The sequence below is a fragment of the Leuciscus leuciscus genome (genome assembly GCF_965113295.1).
Source record: "Leuciscus leuciscus genome assembly, chromosome: 7".
Taxonomy (NCBI): Eukaryota; Metazoa; Chordata; class Actinopteri; order Cypriniformes; family Leuciscidae; genus Leuciscus; species Leuciscus leuciscus.
Window position 1 is genome coordinate 34,473,709 of NC_138731.1, and position 27,452 is coordinate 34,501,160.

Here is a 27,452-nt window from a genome sequence, read left to right on the forward strand (position 1 = left end):
GCTGAACTGCCAGCTCAGAGGATGTCACACAGACTGCATGACTGCATCGAGAGTGGAAAGCTTTCTGGAGCTGGGGCTCAGACAGGAAATGAGAAGCGCCTCTTCTAAGGTGCCATTGATGTGTCCTGTTTTGACAGGCAGTAAAAAAAGACGATGGTGGATGATGGAAATTTAGAGATGTAAATTTTTGACCTCTCCAACAGGGCATCAGAGGATAGATCACATGAACTTTGAACGCTGGCCAGAAAAGAATGATTCATGTACAGTACAGTACAGTACAGTACATCATACTTCAAAGCAAATATATTTTTTGGGGTGTTTTTTGAGTGTGGTGAGTGAGTTATCAAAGTTAAGAGATAACAGAGTGAGACTTATCAAATCCTTTGTCTTTATCCTTTGATGTTTTAACAATTTAATATTATTACATTACAACATGATTAGAATATGTATGTATAATTATATAAAAAAGAAAACATTATGATTATTTTGTATCATTTCATTTCAGTCGAATATGCATTCTTCATTGTAAATGTAAAATTTGGTTTTGTGTTTACACAAAATGCATTACTTAAATATCTTTATTATGACTGAACATAATCAAAATGCTTTCTTTTTAAATCTGTTTAGCCTTTATTTTAATAATCTCTTGTAAAATTTGAGATTGAAAAAATGAGATTTCTTTCAAAAACATTAAATAAACTTTTTGAGAGCAGAGTGAACAGATTATAAGTTAATAGATAACAGAGTGAGATAACATCACATTTGAGACTTTGATATTTACAAAATTAAGATTTATTTAATTATAAAAATATTAGAATAATTTAATAGTATATAATTATTTCAAAATATGATTACGTAATTTATTAATTTCAAAATATGATTACACTATTTATTAATGTAATATCTATTAATTTAATATGCATTCTTTGACTTACATGTAACATTTGGTTTAAAGATATTTTTGGTAAAATATTTGGTAACACTTTAGTTTAGGATCCAATCCTCACTATTAACTAGTTGCTTATTAGCATGAGTATTAGGATATTGGCTGTTTATTACTTATAAAGCGCACGGTAATGCCTTTTTCTGCATGACCATATTCTACATCCCTTATGCCTACCCAATACCTAACTACTAATGGTATACTAACCTTACTAACTATTAATAAGCAGCAATTATGAGTTAATGAAGCAAAAGGCGTAGTTATAAGTTGGGTAATAGTGATAATTGGACCCTAAACTAAAGTGTGACCAATTGTTTTACTTAAATGTCTTAATTATGACTGAATGGAATCAAAACTTTCTTTTTAACCCATTTAGTTTTTATTAGTACAATTTTGACTGTGTTTTGACCCACCTGAATGGGCTTATTTATAGTAATGGGGTTAGGGCCCATCATTAGGGCTTGGCCATCTATCAGGTGAGCAGGTGGCATGTTGATCTTTGTCTGCTCTGCTGGATGGGCTTCCCCCTGAAATAACAGCCACCTGTCCTGATTTCTTTATCTCTCACCCCCATACAGTATACATATCTTCGTTGATGCCACAAGCAGCCTATGATAACATGATAAGAACGAACTTGCCCACCTCAGTAACTCTTTTCTATCTTTTAGTATCTTAGGTTCTGTCATTTGGACTTTCACGATTTACGTCTCTGTCTCTCAATTTTTTATCTATATATATTTTTTTTTTATCTATGCTCACTTCATTGCTGTCCTATATTCCCAGGAGCAGACTTTCTAAACTGTGGTATTTTTAGCAGGTCAAAACTGATTTTGTAAACTCTTACCAGTTCATAGTGCATAAAGCACAGTTTAATGGAGTTCTTATAGTCCTAGCTTGATGCTCCAGTTTAAAGGATTAATGAAGCCTTCAGTGTCTCATCTATTTCTCTGTCTCTCGCTCTCGCATTTCCTCACCTATATATATATATATATATATATATATATATATATAAATATATATATATATATATATATTTTTTTTTTTTTTTCTATCCTGGTGTTATGCCTGTTGCTATTCTATGTCTGTATTATTGTTTATTTATTTATTATTTATGGACAGCAAAGTGGCAGTAAAGATTTTCACATTGTTTCTCTCTCTCTCTCTCTCTCTCTCTCTCTCTCTCTCTCTCTCTCTCTCTCTCTCTCTCTCTCTCTCTCTCTCTCTCTCTCTCTCTCTCTCTCTCTCGGAGTGCATGCTGGGAGTGAACGAGGCGTGGTGAGGGTGAGTGCGTGTTGTGGCCGTGTGCTAAAAAACTTTTCTATCTTCTATCTTTTTTTGTGGATGTTTGTTTTTATTTGTTGAACTTGTTCGTGCAATTAAAATTTAAAGGTGTTTGCGTCTGCAACCAGCGTTGTGCCGGGAGGCATGACGAACCAAAACACAATGAGTTTTAAAGGCTTAACCCGCCGCCATGGAGTGAAGGTGGAGTCTAGAATTAATGTGGAGCAGTGTTGTTTCATGAGTTCACATCTACATATAATTATTACGGTAAAGGTTATGCGTATTTGGCGTGCTGTCTGGGTGGAGGGCTCCGAGCTCGGAATTTCTGCCCGAACCCAGAGTACTCCCCCCGTTGGTAAGAGTAGATGGAACTAGAAGTGAGGAGATGGAACTAAAAGTGAGGAGATGGAACTAGAAGTGAGGAGATGGAACTAAAAGTGAGGAGATAGGGTGGAGGTGGGATGCTGATAAACTGTCAAGGAACAGAGGTGTGTTCTGTTGTTATTTATCTTGTCCTGAGTTGATTACTGATTGATCTCCACTTATGCTAATTGGGTTAATTACCGAACCTTGTTAATAAAACATCATTTAGCGGTGGGAGAGATTGTGGGACATGATCATATTGTCTCGGCATCGCGAATGAACAGTGCAATTGTTGTTTTTTTGTGCAACAGTTGAAAAGGCAAATGGTGTTGTCCAAAGCGGCGTTGTGTTGAATGGTTCACTCGTGACTGTTTTACGTTTGAGTACCCCGTCAAAAAAGGTCATACTGTCCAACGTACCTCCGTTTATCAAAGATGAAATACTGGTGCAAGAGTTATCTCGGTATGGAAAACTGTTTTCCCCTATGAAGAAAATCCCCCTCGGGTGCAAGTCACCTTTAGTGAAGCATCTAGTCTCATTCAGAAGACAAGTTTTCATGGTTCTGAAAAATGGAATTGATGAGATCGATCTGGTTTATAAGTTCAAAATTGATGGGTTCGATTACACAGTGTTTGCAACATCTGACACTACAATTAAATGTTTTAGTTGTGGTAGAATCGGACATCTAGTTCGTGATTGTCCTAGTAAAAAGGACAGTGCAGGTGCGAGCACAAGCACGGGACTGGGGTTTTCTGTTCTTCCTCCGGTTGAGATCGCGAGTGACACCGAGACTGCCGGTATGACTGTGGTGGAAGCCGGTGAGATTGAGCCCGGGCCGATCACAGTTGTGGCTGTCGAGAATAACCCTGATACACTTAAGATTGTTACCGAGCCTAGTAAAAGTGATACTCCCTCAATGTCTGATGAGCAGGCTGAACATTTTGAAAACTTTTGTGTAACAGAGGCTGATGAAATTGATGTGGAAGACGATGTTGATTTTGAAAAGGAAGATAAATCTGTTCTCAAGATCCCAGTTAAAAGAAAGAAAAGAAAGAAAAAAAAGCTGTGGAAAAGCTTTTAAACAAGTAAAGAAAGATGAGGTTGGTAATGAGAATGTGGGTTCAGACAGTGATAGGGATTCCTCTGATTCAAACGTGTCTCAGGGTTCAAATCTGTCCATAAGTTCTCAAAGTGAAAACTTGATGACATTAGTAAATTTCTGCAAGAAACAAAGGGATTGAAAGGAGTGCAAGTTGATTTTTTTCCCCTGATGGTAAACAATTAATCAATTATGTAAGATGAGCCTTTCAAGATGTGGAGATTTACCGTCTTAGAAAACTTGTGAACAAACTTTTTTTTTTTAATTACAAAAATTCTAAAGATGATGAGGCTGGCAACTTATAAAAATCTGCCAAATGTTTTTTTTTTTTTTTTTTTTTGGCAGCTCTTCTCTTTTCTTTTTTTTTTGTTCTGGTCTCTAAAACAAAAATGACAAATTTTAAAATCGGATCTTTAAACTTAAATGGTGCCAGAGATGGTCTTAAAAGAATAATGTTATTTGAGTTTATTAGACAAAAGAAAACAGATATTCTGTTTTTACAAGAAACACACAGTGATTTTAAAAATGAGACGGACTGGAGAAGAGAATGGGACGGACAGATTGTCCTGAGTCACAAATCCTCTATTAGTGGAGGTGTTGCTGTTTTGTTTTCAATTTTTTTTTTTGACCTCTGTCTTGTGAAGTTGAGGAAGTAATAAGTGGTCATTTTTTAAAGGTAAAAGTGAAATTTGAGAAAATCACTATGGTGCTTTTGAATTTATATGCACCTACAAAGGGATTTGAAAAAGTTATTTTCTTTGATAAGGTGGACACTGTTTTGAAAGATTTAAATCCAGAAGATATGTTATTTTTAGGTGGAGATTTTAATTGGACCATAGGAATCATATAGAACCACACGCTGCTTCTCAGAAAACACTTATACAACTAATTGAAACTCATGATTTATGTGATATATGGAGAAATATGAATCAAGATGTTAGACAGTACACTTGGGCTCATAGTACTGAACATACTGTCTCCTTGGCACGACTTGACAGAATTTATAGTGTAAACATCAACATAATCTTTTTAAATTTTGTAAAATTATTCCAGTGGGGTTTTCTGATCACAGTTTAGTTCTGTGCAGTGTTTCAATGAAGTGTGTGAAGTATAAGAGTGCATACTGGATCTTTAATACTTCATTGTTAAATTATACAAACTTTATGGATAATTTAAAAAGAAATTGGGAAACTTTTACGCAGCAAAAACATTGTTATGCTTCTTTACTGCAATGGTGGGACTGCAGAAAAGTTCTTATTAAGGATTTTTGTCAAAAGTACACTGTGAATGTTACTCGAGACATAGCCCTATCAATGAAGACTTTAGAAACGGAAATTATTGTTTTGCAGGATTTATTAGCATCTAAAAAAAAATAGAAAATACATTGATGGTTTAAAGAAAAATTCTGGTAGAGCTGTTGGGAGTTAAAGCACAGGGAGCTTTAGTCCGTTCACGGTTTCAAACTGTGACACAAATGGACACTCCCTCAAAAAAACATTTTTATTTAGAAATGAAAAAAGGTCAAAGTAAAATGATTCATACTTTACGCTCAGCTACAGGACAAAAGAACTAACGGAGCCTGCTGACATACGTAGCTGTGCTGTAGAGTTGTTTTTTCAGACCTTTATAAATCTGAACTGAGGGACTGGGGAGCAGATGCTGAGAGTTTCCTTGAAGGACTGGCAAAGGTGGATGAAGAGTCCAACAATGAACTACAACAGACTTTGTCATTACAAGAGCTTTATGCTGCCATGATGCGCATGGAAAATGGTAAATCTCCAGGAATTGACGGGCTACCTGTTGAGTTTTACAAGGCTCTATGGCCCGCCATAGGAGAAGATCTGCTGACAGTTCTTAACGACAGTCTGAAAAGAGGGCTATTGCCACTAAGCTGCAGAAGAGCAGTCATCACACTGTTACCTAAAAAAGGTGATCTTCAGTGTGTCAGAAATTGGCGCCCTGTTTCACTCTTATGTTCAGAATACAAAATTTTATCTAAAAGTTTGGCTACAAGACTTAGTAAAATTTTAAACAAATTGATACATTCAGACCAGTCTTATTGTATTCCCAACAGGTCTATTTTTGATAATATTGCTTTAATTAGAGATGTTTTGGATGCTTCTGAACTCCTGGGAATTAACTCTGGTCTAATTTCTACTGATCAAGAGAAAGCCTTCGACAGAGTTGAAATTTTTTTTATGGAACACTTTAGAGGCTTTTGGTTTTAGCCATTCTTTTATATCCATGATTAAGGCTGTGTATTGTAACATTGAGAGTGTTCTTAAGATTAATGGTGGTTTGTGTGCTCCGTTTAAAGTTGAGAGGGGAGTTAGGCAGGGATGTGCCATGTCTGGTATGTTGTATTCCCTTGCCATCGAACCTTTACTTCAAAAGTTACGAGCTCATTTAAAAGGTCTGATTTAATTCTTTACATCTTTCCGCCTATGCTGAGGATGTTATTGTTTTTGTAAATGGAAAGGATAATGTTATTAAGTTAGAAAAAATAGTTAATGATTTTGAATGTGTTTCCTCTGCCAAAGTCAATTGGAGGAAAAGTGAAGCTCTACTAGTGGGAAATTGGAGTGCAGATCTTCCTGCTTTACCTGGAGGATTGATTTGGAAAAGAGGAGGTTTAAAATACCTTTGTGTCTATCTAGGAAATGAAAATTTCATTAGGAAAAATTGGGAAGGTCTAATTGAGAAAATAAAAGGTTGATTGAAAAAATGGAAATGCTTGCTCCCTCAGCAATATCTTATAGAGGACGTATTCTTATAATTAATAATCTTGTGGCATCTTCATTATGGTATAAACGTGCTTGTGTGGACCCTCCAAATGGACTCCTTGTAAATATTCAAAGAGAACTGGTGAACTTTTTTTGGGACAAGTATCATTGGACTCCTCAAAGCATTCTGTTTTTGCCCAAAGAAGAAGGAGGTCAAGGTCTGGTTAATCTCGCAAGCAGAAGAGCCACTTTCCGTCTCCAATATGTACAGAAACTTTTAATGGGACTTTATTCTCTTGTGTGGAGACCACTGGCTTTAAGCATCTTGAGAAGAGTGGGCTATATGGAAGTAGATTTAACATTATGTTTAATGGATCATAAAATATAGAATTTCACTGGAATTCCTCCTTTTTATCAAAACTGGTTTAAAGTGTGGGGTCTCTTTAAACAGCGGTGGATGGAACCAGCAACTTCTCTTTATTGGTTGTTGGAAGAACCAGTTGTATTTGGAGCTAGATTTGATGCTTCAGGAGAAGATTTTCCTGGTCTAACAGATATACTTTGTTATAAAAAAGCTTTTTAAGCTAAAAAAACTTCATAAATGAATCAGGATATAATTTACTGAGAGCTGAAAAAGTTGCTATCCTTTTAGGAGTTAGATCAATACGTTTTGCAAAGAAGTTTCTTAACAAACCAACTAAAATTGTAACTGTTGAAGAGAAGACACTTTTAGAAGAGTTTGGTGCAGGCACTAATCCCTGATAGTAATGATCTTTTTCCAGATCTTGAAATTTGCCCTGTAATAGAGGAGTCTTGTCTTAACAGCCCCTTGTTAAAAAGTGGAATTAATGAGTATATTGATTTTTGTACAGTTGAAGGGAAAATATACAGTATCCAGATACAGTATGGAGAGAGAAATTAGGAATCAACTCTGAAACTAAACCTGTTTGGCGAGCATTTTACAAACCACCATTTAAAAAAAAAAACTTGGTGTTTTACATGGAGCTATTGCTGTAAATGCCTTTGTGTCTATTTTAAACCCCAGTGTAAGTGATGCATGTCCTTTTTGTTTCAAACGAGAGACGATTTTTCATTGTTTTATGGAATGTAATCGACTTAACCCTCTTTTTGATTTAAGTGTTGTTGTTTTTTTATTCTTTTAATATTTGTTTTTCAAAGCAAAAATATATTTTACAGTTCAAAACAAAAGTTCAAATGTCATGTCATTAATTGTATTGTTGGACAAGCAAAATATGCTGTCTATATCACTAGGAGAAATAAGATAGAAGAGAAGCCAGGACAAGATGTTGTATTAGTTTTTAAAAATATGGTAAAATCAAGAATTCTTTTTCATAAATTGATGAACACGAAAAAAGCTTTCGAAATGCAATGGTGTTGCAACTATGCTCTGTGTTCAGTTGATGATGAAGCAATTGTTTTTGAATAATTTTATTTTATCTTTATTTTTTATGTGTGTGTAAATTTGTATAAATGTTAACAAATATTTTAATAAATTGATTGTAAAAAAAAAAATCTCTCTCTCTCTCTCTCTCTCTCTCTCTCTCTCTCTCTCTCTCTCTCTCTCTCTCTCTCTCTCTCTCTCTATATATATACATATACTGTATACATATGTACTATACTGTATATATATATATATATATATATATATATATATATATATATACTGTATATATAAAACAAAATGTATCATAGTTTCCAGAACTTTCCACAAAAATATAGTTCTTGAGCAGTAAATCATAATTTTTGAATTTACAAAATCCTCATCGAAAATTAATAGAAAATATACTGGTCTTATTACATTTAAATTGACCTAAAAATTCTATTCTATTATAAATATTACATATAACATTTTGTGAAGGTTAAAGACCTTTCACTGACCATTAGTTGGGAAAAAGGGGGGGGGAAACTATTTTTTAAGAGCCTCAGGCCCTTTTTTTGTACTCTACTCGTTGAAAATGCCATGTAATCTTTGCTCATTTCGGTTAGACCCTGCATGTGATTACATTCAGAACAGTGCAGAACAGACTCGGAGCATGCTGTTTGCCTTCTGAATAATTCATGGGGTCACGTAGCCAACACACTGGGACAGAGAGCGCTTGATTCGCCCTTTATCCAATTCTGTTTTATGTGGTGCACATGAAGCAAGACTTCTATCATTGATGAGACAGAAAAGCTTGCGTTGACCGCTGAGTAGTACTCAGAGGCAGCAAATCCCTTGAGCACACTTACTAGGGAAAGGATCATGTCGAAACGTTGACCCAATCACTTTTCAAATATCACTAACCCATTGAGAGTAACAGTTCGTGTCGGCACAGAACCTTTCAGTACATCCACAACTAACAAAAGAAAATGAAAATGAGAGGACCAACCAGAGGAATGTCTTGATATGGATGGTGGCCTTGTTTTCTAGACATTTTAAGAGACTCTCTATGTTTGTCCTTGGTGTCAATTTATCTTGTTGGTTAACAGATTTATCTCCAGATCAAAATGATTTCCCTTTGGTGTGAGACGCTGACTTTTCCTAAGCATATTTTGTTTATGTTCAGTGTACATTTTTTTGACTTGGAGGGAATTTGTTTCAATCTGCTTCAGCTGTGCAATTCCTGTCGTGGCTAGTAAGTTGTGATTGATATTCATGTCTGATTCAAACGTAACAACAAGAGCTTTTTTTCATGGATTACACTGACTGTGTTTTGGTTTTGGTTGCAGTTGGATGTACTGGACGGATTGGGAAGAGGATGAGGTGAACGACAGCATCGGGAGAATAGAGAAAGCCTGGATGGATGGGTCCAACAGGAAAATATTTGTCACATCTAACATGCTGTGGCCCAATGGACTCACTCTGGACCATGGAACCAGTACCATGTACTGGTGTGATGCCTATTATGATCACATTGAGAGAATCTTCCTCAATGGCACTGGGAGAATGGTGAGTGAAATGTTGCTTTTTCATAGCTTCGGAATCTTAATGAATTTCTTAGTTATTTTCTCCAGACTTTTCAGATGTTTCTTGTAAAATGTCTTGCAATTTAAATATTAAATGTGACAATTGTTAACCAATTAGGCAGGGCTTCCTAAAGCCTGGAAGAGGATTAGCATTTAGCTCAGGTTCCCTTATAATTTAATTGAAAAGTCTTTCATAAAACATAACAATCCAATGCATTTGTGAATTTATGTAAATTTATAAAAAAAGCTTTTATTTAGTCATGGCTTTGGCAATTAAAATCAGTTGCCAAAACCTTTTTCCTGTTTTGGAAACAAAGTCTTTCCTGTTTTGTTCTGCAAAATACTATATTGTCCACAGTCATACCACAAATGTGAATTTTGTTTCTAATAAGTTGCTAATAAAGACTACAACCTCAATACTTATGTTTGCTAATAAGGACTAAAATTTTAATTCTGAAGTTTGCTAATGAGGACTACAACTCATCAATTAATCAAGCACGTAAACTCACATTTTTAAAGCACACAGTGATTTCAAAATCTACATTTGAGGTCTGATTGTGCATAGTTTATGTTACTGCACAGAATGGGAAAGTCTCTTCAAGTAATGTTGACCACAGACTTTATTTTACTTAGATCGAAAACCACTTTATAAAAACCCATTAGAAATTCCTGAGGGAACCCATGGCAAATTAGACTTCTGGATAGGCCCACGAATTGATGTAATGATTGAAGAGCTCTATTATTGAGACAAACTTTGACAGAATAAACAAGCTTTAAAATGTATGATGAATGCATAGCTTGGATTAATTTGGTCTTACAAGAATGAATTTAATGTGAAATGAGAGTGCAGGTTGAGAGTTTGCTTGGCACACTGTATCTTTGAGGCATTGAAACATTGTTCAATGTTTCATCCGTTCAAGTTCATCCATCAAGCCATTAGATATTAACCCTTAAATACATTAATGTTTCGCCAATCTATATCTAACACAGATGGATCTATACCTGTCGTGATAATATAAAACTTTCCTGATATTAGAGTAACAATTACAGAAGAATAAAATAAAGCCTATTTTGTTACCTTTTGGAGCTTGGAATGGTTCACTTGTGTTGGATATTTTATAACATCATCACTATCTTCGTCAAAGCTCATTTCAGTACATTTAGCATCTGGCTCATATTTGCCATCTCAAACATATTTTCTCAAAACTATCATTTTCAACATCTTCTAAATCAATATTTTGATTGCTGACAGCTTCTTCACCAGATCCACCATCAAGTAACAGTGACACTAATATTTTATAGCGTTCAGTTCTTGCTCTGCAGTAAATCACTGAGACAATTCAAGATTTGCTGATGATACTTCCTATTCATTTGTTCCCTATCGTCCGGTCACTACGACGTACGTCTCCGTTCCCTCCCTCAGGGAACGAGGGTTACCATATGTAACCGAGACGTTTTCTGCCTGTGGTAACTATGAGTGAAACATCACTTTATCATTGTGTATCAGACATTGCCACCTTGTGGAATAAAGGAGAATTGCACTTATTCAGTCATCAAAGATTCAATTATTGTTGCACAGAAATGTTTTACTTGCACTGTTACACACCTCGGGTCTTTAGCGACCCTATACATTTTTTTACCGAAATTAATTGGAAAACAGGCATTGTTTTATAATTTTCTTTTCTTTCTTGTTGTATTGTTTATAATGAATTGATTGAGGAATACTAAGAAGGTCACCAAAGACCTGAGGTATGCGTTTTAGGGTAAAAAAAAAAAAAAAGAGATTTATCTTCTACCACAGTTGTCACAACAGTACATGGTAATATATATATATATATATTTTCTGTTTTTTCACTGTAGGTTGTGTACAGTGGCAGGCAACTCAATCACCCGTTTGGGATTGCACAGTACCAAAATTCCATCTTCTGGACAGAGTATATGAACGCTTCCATCTTCCAGCTGGATCTGGTCTCTGGTGAAGTCATTCTGCTGAGAAGTGAAAGACCCCCTCTGTTTGGGCTCCGAGTATATGATGCACAAAGCCAGCTGGGTAAAGTCACTTTAACTCTAAAAGAAAAGTTAAAGATTACAGAATGACACATTTTTTTTTTAATATTTTTTTTAAATAATGTTTTAATGAATAATGGCCGGGATTTCTCTTTTTCTTTTTTAATTCATACAGGTAAGTTGGAATTTAAATTGAATTGGCTACAACATAGAGAAATTTGATTTGCAGTGACAGGAAGATGAATTTACTGGATTGAAATTCAAAGAAATTCATCTAATTTTGTTTGTTGGCAGAGCAGGTAACTTCAACTTTATGGTCTCTATCCTGAAAGCCTGATTCATGATGGTTACATTTTGAAGACTTTGTAGTATATTAAAGCATTCTGGGAAATTAATTGTTTTTCCACTATGAAAAAATAAAAATAAAAAAAGAGTTCATTTATTAATCAACATTACTGTTCAAAAGTTTGGGCTCTGTAAGATTTTTTTTAAAGTATATATCATTGAGTAAGGATGCATTAAATTTTACAGTAAAGAGAATTAAAATGTTGCAAAGATTTCCATTTCAAATAATTGCTATTCTTTTTCATTTTCGATTCATTAAAGAATCTTGAAAACAATCTATCATGGTTTCCACAAAAATAGTAAGCAGCACATTAGGGGTGGGTGATATGACCAAAATATTATATCACGAAATTAGTAGTTTTATTTTATTTCACAATAATGATATACATCATAAAGTTATTTTTGCTTTAAATAAGGTTTTATGATGTCAACATTTGTGATACCATGAAATTGTCCTAATTCTCATCACCAATTTCAAAATCCAGAAACAAATAACTAAAGCCTAATAACTAAGTAAAAAAATAAAAAAATAAAATAAAATCAAGCTTACTCTTATTGCACTTCAATGGTTTAAAATCACTTGTTTTAAAACAACAATGCTTATAATGCATGCAAATGAAAAGCAAATAAGAGACTCCTTTCAAGAATAATAAAAAATCTTTCCGACCCCAAACGTTGGATGAATATTGTGATGAATTGAATACACAAAAGAGTCTGGTGGAAAAATGTTTCACATATTACATAGGCTAGTGCATTCTTTCAGAAAATTCATAATAAATTACTTTTCCTTTTTACACACAGCAAAACTATTACAGATTTCCATGGCTTTAACTTTGATTAACATAGACCCAACTGCAGAGCAGGAGCCGTACTGTTGAGTGGGTGGGTTTAATCTGGTGAAGTGGGGGCTAAAGCTCTGTTTAGAATGTTTAACTCTGTGTGGATGTCTGAGGTAAGGAGGGTTGATTACTGTCATCCTCCCTCATAAGTGCCAGTCACAACAGGTAGAGGGAGGGACACTTCTCAGCGGGGCCCTTGCGCTCGCAGACGAGCAGCACAGAGAACACAGGAGCGTGTTCGGCTCCCACACGTTTCATCTCTTACTTACCTGAGGGCGGTGCGTTTTCAGGGGAGCAGGCGGTGTGCCGCTTGTCAGAGAGAGACGCACTCTTTTGAGAAAGACGACAAAGGCAGCTGGGACCAGCAGACTTATATCATGTTTTAAATATTCTCATCTTGACATCCAACTCTCTAAACACTGAGATTTGTGATGGGTGAGGGTGGGGGAGTCCCGTTATGTCATGTATGCATTTCCTACCCCCCAAAAATATGGGCTTTTTGACAGTCTACATTCTCAGCAGAAGACAAATTTCTCCAAAGTGCTTGTCAGGAAAAAGATTAATTGTGTTTCCGCTTTTTGGAATACCTCAGATTGGCCATTACAAAGCGGTTTTTATCTCATTGGTTCAGGCAATGCCTTTCGACCACTCTCTAAATGAAACCTTATTATTGTCCCCATGCCTCAACTTAATAAGTGACAGTTTTCTCACAAAACTGTGTTTTTCTCCACTCCTCCCCCTTCGTAGGTGCCATTGCCCACACAACGAATTATGTCAGTGAAAGGAAAAGAGTGTCAAATGGCTCTCTTCTCCAGTGTTTCCCATAATTTACTTGACATGTGATTAAAAATAATGCCCCCGTGTTCCACCGACATCCCAGAAGAGCAGGAAATTGGTTCTGAGTGGGCAGTGAAGAAGAACTTTATGTTCTCTGTTTCAAGGAGAGACATTGCTAGAAGCCATAAAGGGATGAACACATAAACAGCTGTCCTGCCAGTGGAAAAGAAGATTTGTAGATATCTGTTGTTTAGTCCTATGTTTGTTTTTTAGGTGACAATGCCTGCCGGGTGAATTATGGTGGTTGTGGTACCCTCTGCTTGGCCGTCCCGGGAGGCCGAGTGTGCGCATGTGCCGACAACCAGCACCTGGACAAGAACAATGTCACATGTTCTGGTAGGCTTTTAAATGTGTGTGTGTGTATATATATATATATATATATATATATATATATATATATATATATATATATATGTATGTATGTTTATGTTGCTTTATTATTATTATTATTATGATATTTTTTTTATATATATATATATATATATATATATATATATATATTCTATTTGTCATGTTTCAATGCTGTAATAAAGAGAAAAGTAACATGCTTGACTCATTTGAAAAAGTAACACTAGTGTAATCTCATGCTCAGACGCCACATCACCCCAATGCAATGTTTGACTATATTTTCCTTGAAGTTATTCCCCTTGAATTCAGTTTTCCTATTGTTTTTTTTGTTTTTTTTCTCCTGAAGACTCTGCAGGTCAAGAGGAGCCCCAACGGTGCATAAATGATGAGTTTCAGTGCAGGAACTGGCGCTGCATAAGAGCCAATTGGATTTGTGATGGAGATGATGACTGTTTAGATGGCAGTGATGAGGAGGCCCAAATATGCTGTATGTACTTTGTTTTCTTCCTCCCTGACTGGGATGTATAATCCCTGTGATGCCTGCTTTACTGAACCATCAAACCTCTGTGGCCTCAAGCTGTGTCATTTAGCATGCACACAGTGTCATATATGTCATTGATGTATCACTAAATACAGAACTTTTCCTTTTGTACAGGTATCACAGGTGTCATCCATTTTATAACGACCTAGTAACAAGATGAACACTGCAACAATGTTAATTTATCTTATTTATTTTATTAATGTTTTTTTTCATGTATCTTATGCTCACCAAGGCTGCATTTATTTGATCAAATACATTAATATTGTGCAATATTATTATCATTTAAAATAGCTGTTTTCTATTTTAAAACATAATTTATTCCTGTAATGGCAAAGCTGAATTTTCAACATCATTATGCATGGCGATTTAGTTCTTAATAAAAATGTCTTATTATCAATGTTGAAAACAGTTGTAATGCTTAATATTTTCTGTGTAAACCATGGTTTTTTTTCTTCATATTTGATTAATAGAAAGTTCAAAAGAACAGTTCATTAGAAATATCACTGAACCTAAAAAATTTAACAGTAGTGTGTGTGTGTGTGTAAATACATTTCCAAGTAAAGGTTTAATGTATACAGTGGTCCAATATACTATGGCAAGCCATTTTAACATGTAATCCTTCACCCCTACTAGTATCTATATTCATGCTACTAGTACTTCTTTTTTAGATACTAGTATCTATTCCATTAGGTACTTGTGCTTATTCTTTACGCACCAGTGCCTATTCTTTAGATACTAGTATCTATTCCATTAAGTACTTGTGCTTATTCTTTACGCACCAGTGCCTATTCTTTAGATACTAGTATCTTTTTAAAAGATACTAGTAGTTATTCATTAGATACTAGTTCTTTTTTTTTCTTTTTTTTTGAGACTGGTACTCATTCATTTGATACTAGTGCCTGTTAAATAGACACTGGTACGTATTAATTTGATTCTAGTGACTATTAAATTGGTACTAGTACTTATTTATTAGATACTAGTACTTATACATTAGTTACTAGTCCTTATTATTAAATACTAGTACTTATTCATTAGATACTAGTACATATTAAATATATACTAGTTCTTATTCATTAGAAACTAGTACTTATTTCGATAATGACTAACTATTATTTTGTTACTAGTAACACATTTAAATTTTTTGCCATTGACTTCTATGGGGATCTGTCATTCAGATATCAACTATTCAGTTCTGACTAGTATGTATTCCAATTGTGACTAGTACGTATTTATTAGATACTAGTAGTTATTAATTAGGTATTAGTACTTATTTTTTAGATACTAGTACCTATTACTAGATACTAGTACTTGTTCAATATATACTAGTACTCTTAGTCATTAGATACTAGTACCTATTAAACAGATAATAGTACTTATTATATAGATACTAGTACCTATTAAATAGATACTAGTTCCTATTAAATAGATACTAGTACTTATTAATTAGCTACTAGTACTTATTCAATAGATAATAGTACCTGTTTATTATATACTAGTATTTATTCCAAATGGTACTAGTAAGATTTTTTTTATTTTACTAGTAAGATTTTTAATTGAACTCTACAGTGGTCGTTCTGACTAGACATAACATAAGACGAGAAAAAAAAAAAACAGTTGTGACTAGTAAGATAAGAAATGTTACTAGTTACAATTAAAAAAGGTATAGTGTCTAATAAATAACTAGTACCTAACGAATAACTACTAGTATCTATTAAATAGGTATTAGTATCGAATGAAAAGTAATTGTGTACAATAAATAAGTACTAGCATCTAATGAATACTTATTAGTAATATTTAAAAACATACTAGTCAATATTGGAATAAGTACTAGTCATAAATTATTAGATGATATCAAAACAGAATAGCTACTAGTATGTAAAATTTGCAGATATCTTCAACCTCATAAGGAACTAGTAAGAAAATATTAAGAGATATCTTCTTTTAACAGATCATTACATAAACATGAGCATACTCAACCATCCAATCAGTTCATATGGTAATGCAGGCTTAATTAAGGCAATAGAAGATTGAATTTTTATTTAATTTAAATTTAAATTTTTATTTTGTACTAATTGGTTAGCATGAACACAAGGAAAGATATATGTTTAATATGTAATTTATTGTTTTTAATGTACAGTAGGCTATAATACAGACTTAACTGCCAATAATAAAATTCAAACAACAGTTAAGAAGATCCAAAAACTGGTTCATACCCACCAGCCAAACAACCACAATACCCAGAGATTGGGATTTTTGGTGAGCATTCATAATTCCTTACAATCAAAAATTCTGAATATTAATCTGCGTCTGAGAATGAGAGTCATGTCAAAACAAGAGTATATATGCATTGGATTACATATGCCTATTCATTTTTTTTTTTTTTTTACTCTAATACCATTAAAAAGGTAACTTATTATTATATTGTTATTATAAAAACGGCCTTCTTCAATTCAGTTCGTTTCCAGTGTCATCTCTCTTTGATATGTTGTTGGTTCATTAATATTCAACATATTATTTGCATACTGATTATTTAAATAGTACTAGTATCTATTAAGGTAAGGATATATTTGATCTAAAATGTTACTAGTAACTAAAAAATAAGCACTAGTTCTATTTTTTCTTAACAAGGTATAATGAAACACTAGTCACTATTGGAATAAGTACTAGTATTTAATAAATAAGAACTAGTATCTAATGAATAAGTTCTAGTACTTAATGGAGTAGATACTAGTATCTAAAAAATAAGTACTAGTAGCATGAAAATAGATACTAGTAGGTTTTAAAGGTTAAATGTTAAAATGGCTTGCTATAAATATACAGGTTAGTGGTCATTATGCAAACATTTTGCAAACAATCCACAATGTCCCAAATTGGCCAGTCAAAATCAATAATTCCAGAGTGCTATATAATAATTAAATGATATTATGCTGATAAAATATTTACTCTAGCTTGAATTGCATTGGATAAAAGCATCTATGTACAGTAAATGTGCACAAGCAGGCTGTTTGCATATAATTTGTTGAAAATTAACAAGTTGCTAATTGACATCTCAGAGAAAGAAAAAAAAAACGAATGCAATATCAACGCCGGTATCAAAGTTTTCTCCCACGCACTGCATCCCACTGCACAATCTGCTCATGAGCTAATCGATAAGATAAGCACCCTGTTAAAACGTTGGGGACTGAGTCATTTTTCACTATGAGAAATACTTTAACGTGATGTTCTGCCAGAATTATCAGAATTGCTAAATCAATTTTCTGCTCTGCTGGGATGTCCTATAGTTTAATACGCCTGAAACGTTATTGCCTGATCCCACTTGAATCCGGTTTTCCATTTCATCTGTTACTCATTGTCTGGTGGGTACGCGTTGAGTATCCAGGGTTGTGAGTAATGGTAGGTTCTATTATTAAATAGAGCAAACAGTAGAGGAAAACACAGGCAGTACTTTAAATAAACTCAAACGCCTGAGGGCAAATGCATATTTTTGAGATAAATGTGAAGCTAGCTCAGGAGAATAGATGAATAGCACAATGAAAAGTGCTGTGTCAAAGCAAAAGAAGAGTATTATGCATATTAACTCACTTATTTGTAGAGTGGGCTGTCAGCAGTATAACAAAACATGTCATCCTCCCCAAACATGTTTTGTTACTACCCCCCCCCAAAAAAAAGAAAATAACAAATATATGTCAAGCTTGCAAATTGTTTATGTTCTTAGATAAAAGATGTACTTTTTTGACATGTGATTTATTGTTTTTGCTTCCATTGTTCTTTCCAGCTAACCACAGTTGCCCGATTGACCAGTTCAAATGTCCCAATAACCGCTGCATTCCTAAGAGGTGGCTTTGTGATGGAACCAATGACTGTGGAGATAATGAAGATGAGTCTAATAAAACATGCTCAGGTAGATTTTATTTTATTTTTATTTTATTAGTTTATTTGTCAGGGACAATGTACAAAATACATTAATCTTACGAAAAGATGTTTTGTACATTAAATAAATAAAAAAAAACTAATCAAAAAACCATAACAGCCTAATATATATACAACATAGTCAAAAACATTTACTTCAATATTACATTTGTAGACTTTAAATGTACTGATGCTGACACAACTGGTTATCGAGGATGTAATTCTTTAAGTTTCGAGAGAAATTATTCAGATCTACAGATAATTTCAGACTATCTGGGAGTTGATTCCATTGTTTAATGGTTTTATATGAAAAGGCTGTCTGTGCAAAGGCGGAGGATCTTTTCGGGATAGCACAATTTCTGTGATCTCTACTCCCTCATACATAACAGATTCACCCATCAACATCTGCCAGTTATACTGTACCACTAAGTCATTCTACATACATTGTGGTATTTTCATTTCAGAAATAAAACTTATCAATCATACATTAAACGTACTGTTTCTTATTTTAGGGTCACACTAAATACCCGTAGAATCTAAAAACAAACTTTACGTTAATATCACTTTTATTTTATTTTTTATATTTATCAATTAACATCGCATGATAAGTGGCATAACTGGGTAACCCAAATGATTAGGTTGGTACTGAGTAGGATTAAGGGATGTAGAATATGGTCATGCAAAATAAGGCATTAATACGTCTTTTATAAGTAATAAACAGCTAATATCCTAGTAATATGCATGCTGATATGCAACTATTTAATAGTGAGAATTGGACCCTAAACTAAAGTGTTACCAACATCTTTTGCTTTGAAGTAGTGACATCCATATTTTCATGTTTTAAGAGGCTTTCAAAATTAAAATAGCAATGCAAATATTTATTCTAAGATCATACTGTACATACTATTTCAGGTTACAGTTAAAAATGTTTTTAAACGGTTTTCAGTAGAAATTATGAATATTTCAGAAGCAAGTGACAGCATCGGCCTCTGCAATAGTGATTTACCATTTTTGAAATGTTTGCTTGTTTATTTCATTGCTGATTCTCATTTCGAGCTACCTTCTTAGTTACTATAATAGGGCAAGGAGCATTGACTTTGTAATGGGAGCTTGATAATCGATAAGCATGTTTGTGCAACGAAGTGAACTTTCTTTTCCCCAAACTCTTTTTTTCTAACTAGAGTAACACCTGGCCTGTTTCCAGAAGTTAACACTCTTTCACTACTTTAAGTGCTATAAGATCAATGGAAAGGAAGAACCGATGTGATAAATGCTGTCAACAGTCTGACATCCCTCTGATAAAGCCGGAGACGGCTCAGGCCTTTGTTGACTTGGCAAAGCGATGTGGAACACAAGTGATTATACTGAATCAGTGAGGAGCTGAAATTGACAGCAGATGTTAAAGCGATTTAATATTTCATGATTCAAGATGATCTGAAGCAGAGAATTGCTTGAATTGGCTGTAAAATAGTCTCTGGCGTATCAATGAAATTTTTATCAGTAAGCTCTGAATTAAATGATTGCCTTTCGGTGGGACTAATTCCTGGAGTCACACATCAGACTAAACCATCTTAAAGAAATGATCCTTAGGCTTAAATTGATTACCTCATATGTGTGTGTTCAAACTCTGTCCACTGGGATTAGAAATCAAGGACTGGTGCAAGATTGATTGATTGACCGATTGATTGACTGATTGGTTGATTCATTCATTCATTCATTCATTCTGATAATGGTTTTGCTTTTCTATTGAAACAATCTGTTCTCTAAATATTTTCTAAATATATTTGCTCAAAATAGCTAAAATAATATTTAATGGAATCATTTAGTTGAATTGGAATACAATCATTATAATCTTTGCGATTTGCATTTTAGGTGGCCACTGCTAAAAACTCTAAATGTAATAATTAATCAGATTATCTTGTTCCCTGTTTGTCTTGTCTTTAGCCCAGCCATGTCGGGCTGGTCAATTCACCTGTGGTAATGGTCGCTGTGTACCAGAAGCGTGGCGCTGCGATCAAGATGATGATTGCGGAGACATGTCAGACGAGTCCACGTCCTGTGGTGAGTCACTGTCTTACTAGCTAATTGGCTTGGCAAATTTCACTGTGGTATAAGTCAGGGGTTCCCAAACTTTTTCGTTCTAGGACCCACCTAGACAAGTATAATCAATCTCAAGACCCACTTGCACTGGTGCTACCAACTTTCTCAGTTGGTCGCACCAGCATGATTTGGTCGCACTTTTTTTTTTTTTTTTTGCTACATGCCATGGGATTAATCAATGCATGCTGATGGTCTTAATCTGCATTCCCTAGTTTTGCACTGATGTAAAAAGACTGACAGTGACAAGCCTTCATGTTAGCAAAATATTTTAAACTTTTAACTCTTAAAGGGATACTTTACCGTTTTTTCATATTAAACTATGTTATTCCCTTAACTAAGACGAGTTGATACATACCTCTCTCGTCTCAGTGCGTGCACTAAATCCCTCTGTCTTGCGGCGAAACTTTGTTAGCCCAGTTCATTTAATATGGGCCAAGCAGAGAAGCTACCAAACACCTCCACGTTTTCCCTATTTAAATACAGTTACTCGCGAAGTGTAACTCGACCTAGAACGGTGACACAAAACAAAACGTTGCGCTTTTCTAATCGTGAAAAATCCTCTCACCGGCCCCCGCTCCCTCTAGTGAAGATATTACTGCGCCAAGTCGAAGTGCTTACAAGCACTTGCTATGGTATTCCGCCATACAAAATAGTTATCCATTTTACACGCTTAGAAAAGCGCAACGTTTTGTTTTGTGTCACCGTCCTAGGTCGAGTTACACTTCGCGAGTAACTGTATTTAAATAGGGAAAACGTGGAGGTGTTTGGTAGCTTCTCTGCTTGGCCCATATTAAATGAACTGGGCTAACAAAGTTTCGCCGCAAGACAGAGGGATTTAGTGCACGCACTGAGACGAGAGAGGTATGTATCAACTCGTCTTAGTTAAGGGAATAACATAGTTTAATATGAAAAAACGGTAAAGTATCCCTTTAAAAAAACTTTTAAAAACATGTATGTTCTTTAATGTTTGATTATAATTTTACCGTCTTCACATAGGGATGGGAAATGATAAGATTTTATCAATAATAATAATGCCACTGACGATTCTGATTATCGATCCGATTCTTTAACGATTCTCTTATCGATTCTTGATAGCACTGTGTGGAAAAATGTAGTCATATGATTTTCAAAAAAAAACCAAGGGGTTTTATTTATTTTAAAGCTTAAGCTTGAGTAAGCAAACTGTACTTTTTATGTAATTTATGTAATAAATAGATACAACTTTATTGTAAAGTGTTACTGATTCAAACGTCTCCTGAGTTCACTGTTGGAAAGATCAGTTGTCCATTCATTAAAATGAATCGTTCAAAGGAGTCATTAGTTCGCGAATTGGACGTGTCATGCGCGTTGTGTGATTATCCCAGCAGTTAGGACATAGACATCCAAGATTTGTGTCAACACAGAAAACATTTCATCACTGGATAGTTTTTTTCGTTTAATTAAAGTGTTGTTTTATGTCAGCTGAATGTGTGGGACGCTTTTCAGAGAAGATAAGGCAACAACTTATTTAGCACAATTCACACCCAGCGGTAATTGAGGAAGAAGAAAAAAATCTCCGAATGCTCCACATGAAACTTTGGTCTTCCGACCTTTTACCACCGTGTCGATTTATTTTGATTAATATGTGCGAGGGAGAGAGAGCAAGACAGCGCTTAGTTTGGAGACGGTGAAGTCTTTTTTACACTTTCGCCTGGCTCCGAAGAGAGAGAGAGAGCGCGCGCGCGACCGAGTACTCTCTCTGCTCGTTCTTTCAGTTAAACATGCACTGTGACTCTGTCACAAGCGCAGCAGTTCATCTACATTACTCAGCGATCAAATAACACTTTGGCGGGCGCTAAAACTCATAGTCGTTTGGTCATTAATCGGACTGGTGTTGTTTCACTCATCGTAACGTAAATTTAGCTGCAGCTAAGTGCCTTTGTGCGATCCACCTTTTCTCACTGTGTGACCCACAAGTGGGTTGCGACCCACAGTTTGAAAACCACTGGTTTAAGTGGTGAATCTGTCAGTACTGTCATCATCAACCTGCCTTACTTAGGAATAGTGTCTTTCTTTCCTTTTCCAGCAACATACAGCAGTGCCACTGCTTTTGTCAAATCTGACCCCATTAAATGCATCTCCGCAACCAAACAAATTGAAAACAAACCAGGGAATTGGAATAACAAACCTAGGAATAAGGCCATAACAAAGACCACAATGTGCCTTGTTTGTTGTGGACAGGTTATTTGCATGTACATAGTCAGTTTGGCTCTCAAATCACTGGTAACACTTGCCTGAGAGAGCATTGCCTCTAAAGTATATCTTTGCATCTCACTCTCACTCTATATCATTCCTCCACCAACAGCTACATGTCAATGCTCAGGGTCGAGTACAATGTTAACCATGCACATTCTTCCAGCCCTCGAGTCTGCTTTTAGAAGCAGAAAGGAAATGGGAATTAAACTTAGATGCAAGAGCTTTTAAGAGTGTGGCCGTAATACAAATCAGAAATTAGCTGATGTTAAAAGCTCACCATAACGACATCCCAGACTCTGAAAACAAATGGAAGAAAATGACACAGGGCTTTGAGAGGAAATGACCCAGGAAAGTTACTACTGTGAACTCCCACAGTGAAATGACTATTCAGAACAGAACGTAAATTCTGGAAATGCTGGGTTAGACAGGTAGCACTTTGAGGAGTCTCTTATTACTCCAGCAATCTCAGTCAAGAAACATTTCATTATCATCAGTCCTCCTTATGGAAGGAGTATGATTTTCCCCCCTTATACTTTAAATACAGGGTCCCCGCGGATCCTTAAAAAGTCATAAAAGGTCTTAAATTAGATTTTTTAAATTTAACGCCATAAACAGTCTTAAAAATTATATATGTTTTTAAAATTATTTTTAAAAATTTAAAAATATATATTTATGAAAGGTCTTAAATTTGAGATGACATTTTGACTTAGACTTATCTAAATGCTTTCGAAATTAAAACTATCTAATTAGCGGCCCTTATTAGTTATTTAATTCTATCTTGGTGGATTTGCTTGTTCACGTGACAATTTGCGTCACTTAGGGCAGCATATTAGCCTACGTCTGTCTCCTGCACGCGAGAGGAGAGAAGAAAACGAGTAAATGTCAGTTCAATTGTAAGTTCATTCTTTATGTGCTTAGGAGTGAGCGATATTGTCTATGAACTATGATGATATTGTAATCATTGTTTTAACTATGTACGAGGCACTGCGAGTGCGAGCTGACATCGCGTTTGTCTCTCATGCTTGCTTTCACTGCGTGATGTGTCAGTGCAGTTATAGATGTCCCCAAATGAGTTTTTGTCTTATATTTATATTATATGTTGTTACAGTATATTAGAATATCACATGAGCAAGAGTGCCGTTTTCCTTTGCACAATTGCAAATGTGCTATTTATTTTATACAACAGTTAAATTAACAATAAAGTTAACATTGTGAGTTACTTTTTGGACACAATATTGTCAATTTTCACTTTATATTGCCAACGAGAATTTCATAATGAAGCCGTGGTCCAACAGACATCGATGATTTTTATTTTACATTTTTTTTACTGAAATCCGCGTTTTGAACGAATCATTTTAACGATTCAATGAACAATCACTTGTTTTTCTGAATGAATCAGCCGTTTGAACAAATCGGTTGACTCCAACAGCTCGCTTATTAAGACAGTGACTTGCCGCCACCTACTGGTGGTTTCAGTTTCATATTTAAAGTATCCTTTAATTAAAACGTTAAAATGATAAATCATTTCATATTTAAATATTGAATAGCTTTATTTATGCAATTGTAAATGAAGTGTAAATATAGTAATGCCAGTTTTGATGCCGCTTCTATGTCACCTCTGCACTGCAAGGATGGATTTTAATTTAATGATTTAATTTGACATTGGTACTGTGTTATTCTAATATAATTTAATTTGAATGTTAGAATTTGACATAAAAGGTGATGCATACCTCTAAATACGTTTAGAAACAATATCCATATATAGGTGAAAATGCCCCTGGAAATCAATTTAAGGTGGCAAATATTGCCCCTTAATAAAAATGTCAATTTCGGTCACTACTGTGAACTGTGACCACTGCATTGAATATAAAAAATATGAATATCTTCGTGAGTCTTCTGTCAACAACAGGCCTAAACCAGCCAGGGTACCAGTACAAAAATACAATCAGTAAAATATCATTTAATTATTATCAACAAAACTTTGAAAATATCTAGACATATTTTTGTCAATATTGCGTACCCCTAATGTACGGTATTAATTTTGATTTCTTCAGGTCTTAAAAAGGTCTTAAAAAGCCTTAAATTTGACTTTAAAAATTGTGCAGATACCCTGTAAATAAAAACAACTTAATTATACTTCTATAAGTTTGCTTTAGGGAATGTCTTCGGTACTTAGTTTATTTCACTGTTAAAGGTGCTGGTGTCATTTTCTTTCCTTAAGCCAGAAACTAATCTAACTAAACTAAACCATTTTAAAATTCTGGACAGTTATATTATATATTATTTTTGTATTTTTTTTTTACATGTCAGTCTCATACCATTACTAGCTCTCTCTCATGAGAATTGTTCACATCCTGTTTTCTGTTGACTATATGCACAAAAATCAACATTCATGTCATGCATTGTTTCCCTAGGGTCCCTATACATTTATATGTGTATTTAAAAGGTCTGTGTAAATGCATCTTTTCATGGTTTCATTATATAGGCTATCACTTCTCCTTCCTGTCATTTTTACTCCCTTGAGAACAAAATGTAAATTCTAACACTTTTCATGCTATGCAGTAAATGTAACTTTCTGGGTTTCTGTCACCAAATGCTGCAAATTGCTCAAAGTGCCATTGTCTTGGTTACCTCTGCTGTGTCTTCGGCTGCCTCAGTACACTCTTTCACAAACACTCCCAGTGTAAGCAGTAATTAGAGTGCATGCCTGACTTCATTTAATCATAATCAAGCTGGGCCGAAAGACGGAACTTCACTGGCTCCCACAACTGCACTGCGCACAACACGTCTAAAACACAGTGACGCTCAGCTTGCTGTGTGCTAATTACCATTCTCAACACATTTCAAAGCTTTTAAAATATGTTTTGCCTTCTTACAATATTGGTATTCCTGTGCAGCTGTGGCATTTTGGTATTAGCCATCACTACCATAAAAAAGAAAACAGGAATAGTTCATCCAAATATGAGAAGTTTGTCATCATTTACTCACCCTCATGTCTTTCTAACTTTGAGTTTTTATTGTTTTTTAGTTGTTTTTTTAACTGCTGTTTCCCATGCATTGAAAGTGGATAGTCCATCAAGTCATTTGCTATGTTTCTTCAGTATTTCTACACAAAGACAAAATGCAGATCTTTTTTTATTAAATTTTTTATTCAAAATTACGAAAAATGTTATGCTGATATGTGGTCTTTGACTATGATATGTCATGTGTGACAGTCAGGTTGAGCCTAATGTTGCTCCGATTCAAAAGAAACAATGTGTGGGATTTATTATCAAAGTAATACAAATATCATAAATATAATTTAAATTTTGTTATTTATTTTAAAATTGTATTATTAATACATTTACGTAATGTATATATTGTGGTATTTCTATGCATATAATATTTAAATATCATTAATATACATTTTAAAATTTAGCAATATTTTTGAAACCCTTTTCTCAATTTTACTTTTGCCGTAGTTTTGCCTTATGGTAGAGTAGTAACAATAACTCTAGATGAATAAATGGCATCACGGATGGGGAAAATGGTACTATAAATGTAAAACCGCATGTAGTTTTAATTTAACGTAGAATTTGTTGCTGCTGTTTTATTTAATAGACAACAGTGGCTTGTTGAAGTCCTATCTTGAAGATAGGATTGTATTATAATCTAAAAGATATGAACTTGAACTGCCACTGTCTACTGCACAGATTCTTATAAGTGATTTTTTTCCCCCCTTCAAATCAGATTTCACTGGGCAGAGTTATTACCTCTGCAGTCTCACTTCTTGTTGTTGAACCTGATCTATTGTGAAAACAGGATGTTTAAAGTAGTAATTGCCAAAGTCAGGGGACTGGAACACTCTGTTGTGAAATTTAGAAGTGGGATTTACTGCTGTCAACAATAACAGCAGCATGTTCTGGGAATAAATGTTCAAATAAAACTTTTTTTTCTTTCTTTTATTTGTTGACTCAACTGTAATCTTGACATGTAACCGTCTTCTCCTAGATTAGCAACACTTCGAATGATGTGCTTTCCAATGACTTCTAAGAGTTCCTATTTGTGCCGGCAAAGGTTTTATTTGTGAGGGGGGAAAAAAAACAATTCCCTAAAAGTAATTTTCTCTGGGAAGCCCTTGGGATCTGTTATTTCTGAAATCTCACGTGATCAGTTTACTGCTGTTCATGTTTTGGAGATGTAACCCAGTGGAGCAGAATTGCATCTAAAAATGGTGAATGATGCCTGCGCACATATTCAAGTAATTCTTGCTTAATTCAGTATTACTTTTAACAGGTTCTTCTAACCCAATTACTATATTATGGCCATCATTTGATGCCAGTTTAATTGTTCTGTAATAAAGCATGCTTAAATATGCTTTAATATATCAATATGCTTAAACTTCAAAGTGTCCTAAGCGTGCATTTTAATGCATTTTGTTCTTAGATGGACTCTCCACTTCAACACACACACACACACAAACACACACACCCCTAAACCTACCCATCACAGAAAACGTTCTGCATTTTTAGATTTTCAAAAAAAATTTTATGATTTATAAGCTGTTTTCCTCATAGGGACCAAAACAATGTCCCCATAAGGTCCAAATTTACTGGTATTACTATCCTTGTGGGACATTTGGCCCCTATAAGGTAGGGAATACCAGGTACACACACACCATGTTTTATGGGGACATCATTGATGTTTGCAGCACCGTATTTGAGTCAAATGACCAGAGTTACCCCCTCATTGCTGAAAATGTATAATGTATAGCGATTCAGTAAAGAGGCTTTATTATCAATAAAAGTCATGGGGCAGCCTTAATATGTTTCTGTGCTCCTGAATGCTTCTGTATGTGCAGTGGGATCTCTGTGTTTAATGAAAGCAGCGCATGAATATATAGAACGGTGACGACTGACTTGAACTACCTGAGCAT

The 27,452-nt window shown here is 34.7% G+C and overlaps 1 protein-coding gene across 5 annotated transcripts in view; it reads left to right on the top strand.

Annotated features, from left to right (window-relative positions):
- lrp1bb (low density lipoprotein receptor-related protein 1Bb) overlaps window positions 1–27,452 on the top strand; it is a 295,311-nt gene that overhangs the window by 157,351 nt on the left and 110,508 nt on the right. For all 5 annotated transcript variants that reach the window (XR_014207575.1, XM_082175929.1, XM_082175930.1 and 2 more), the window contains 6 exons: window positions 9,140–9,359; window positions 11,237–11,426; window positions 13,618–13,740; window positions 14,099–14,239; window positions 18,069–18,194; window positions 20,147–20,263. Coding sequence is in view for 4 of the 5 variants with exons in the window: in XM_082175929.1 (XP_082032055.1) it covers window positions 9,140–9,359; window positions 11,237–11,426; window positions 13,618–13,740; window positions 14,099–14,239; window positions 18,069–18,194; window positions 20,147–20,263 (917 nt within the window). In the remaining variant the exon portion in view is untranslated. The remainder of the gene's footprint in view (window positions 1–9,139; window positions 9,360–11,236; window positions 11,427–13,617; window positions 13,741–14,098; window positions 14,240–18,068; window positions 18,195–20,146; window positions 20,264–27,452) is intronic.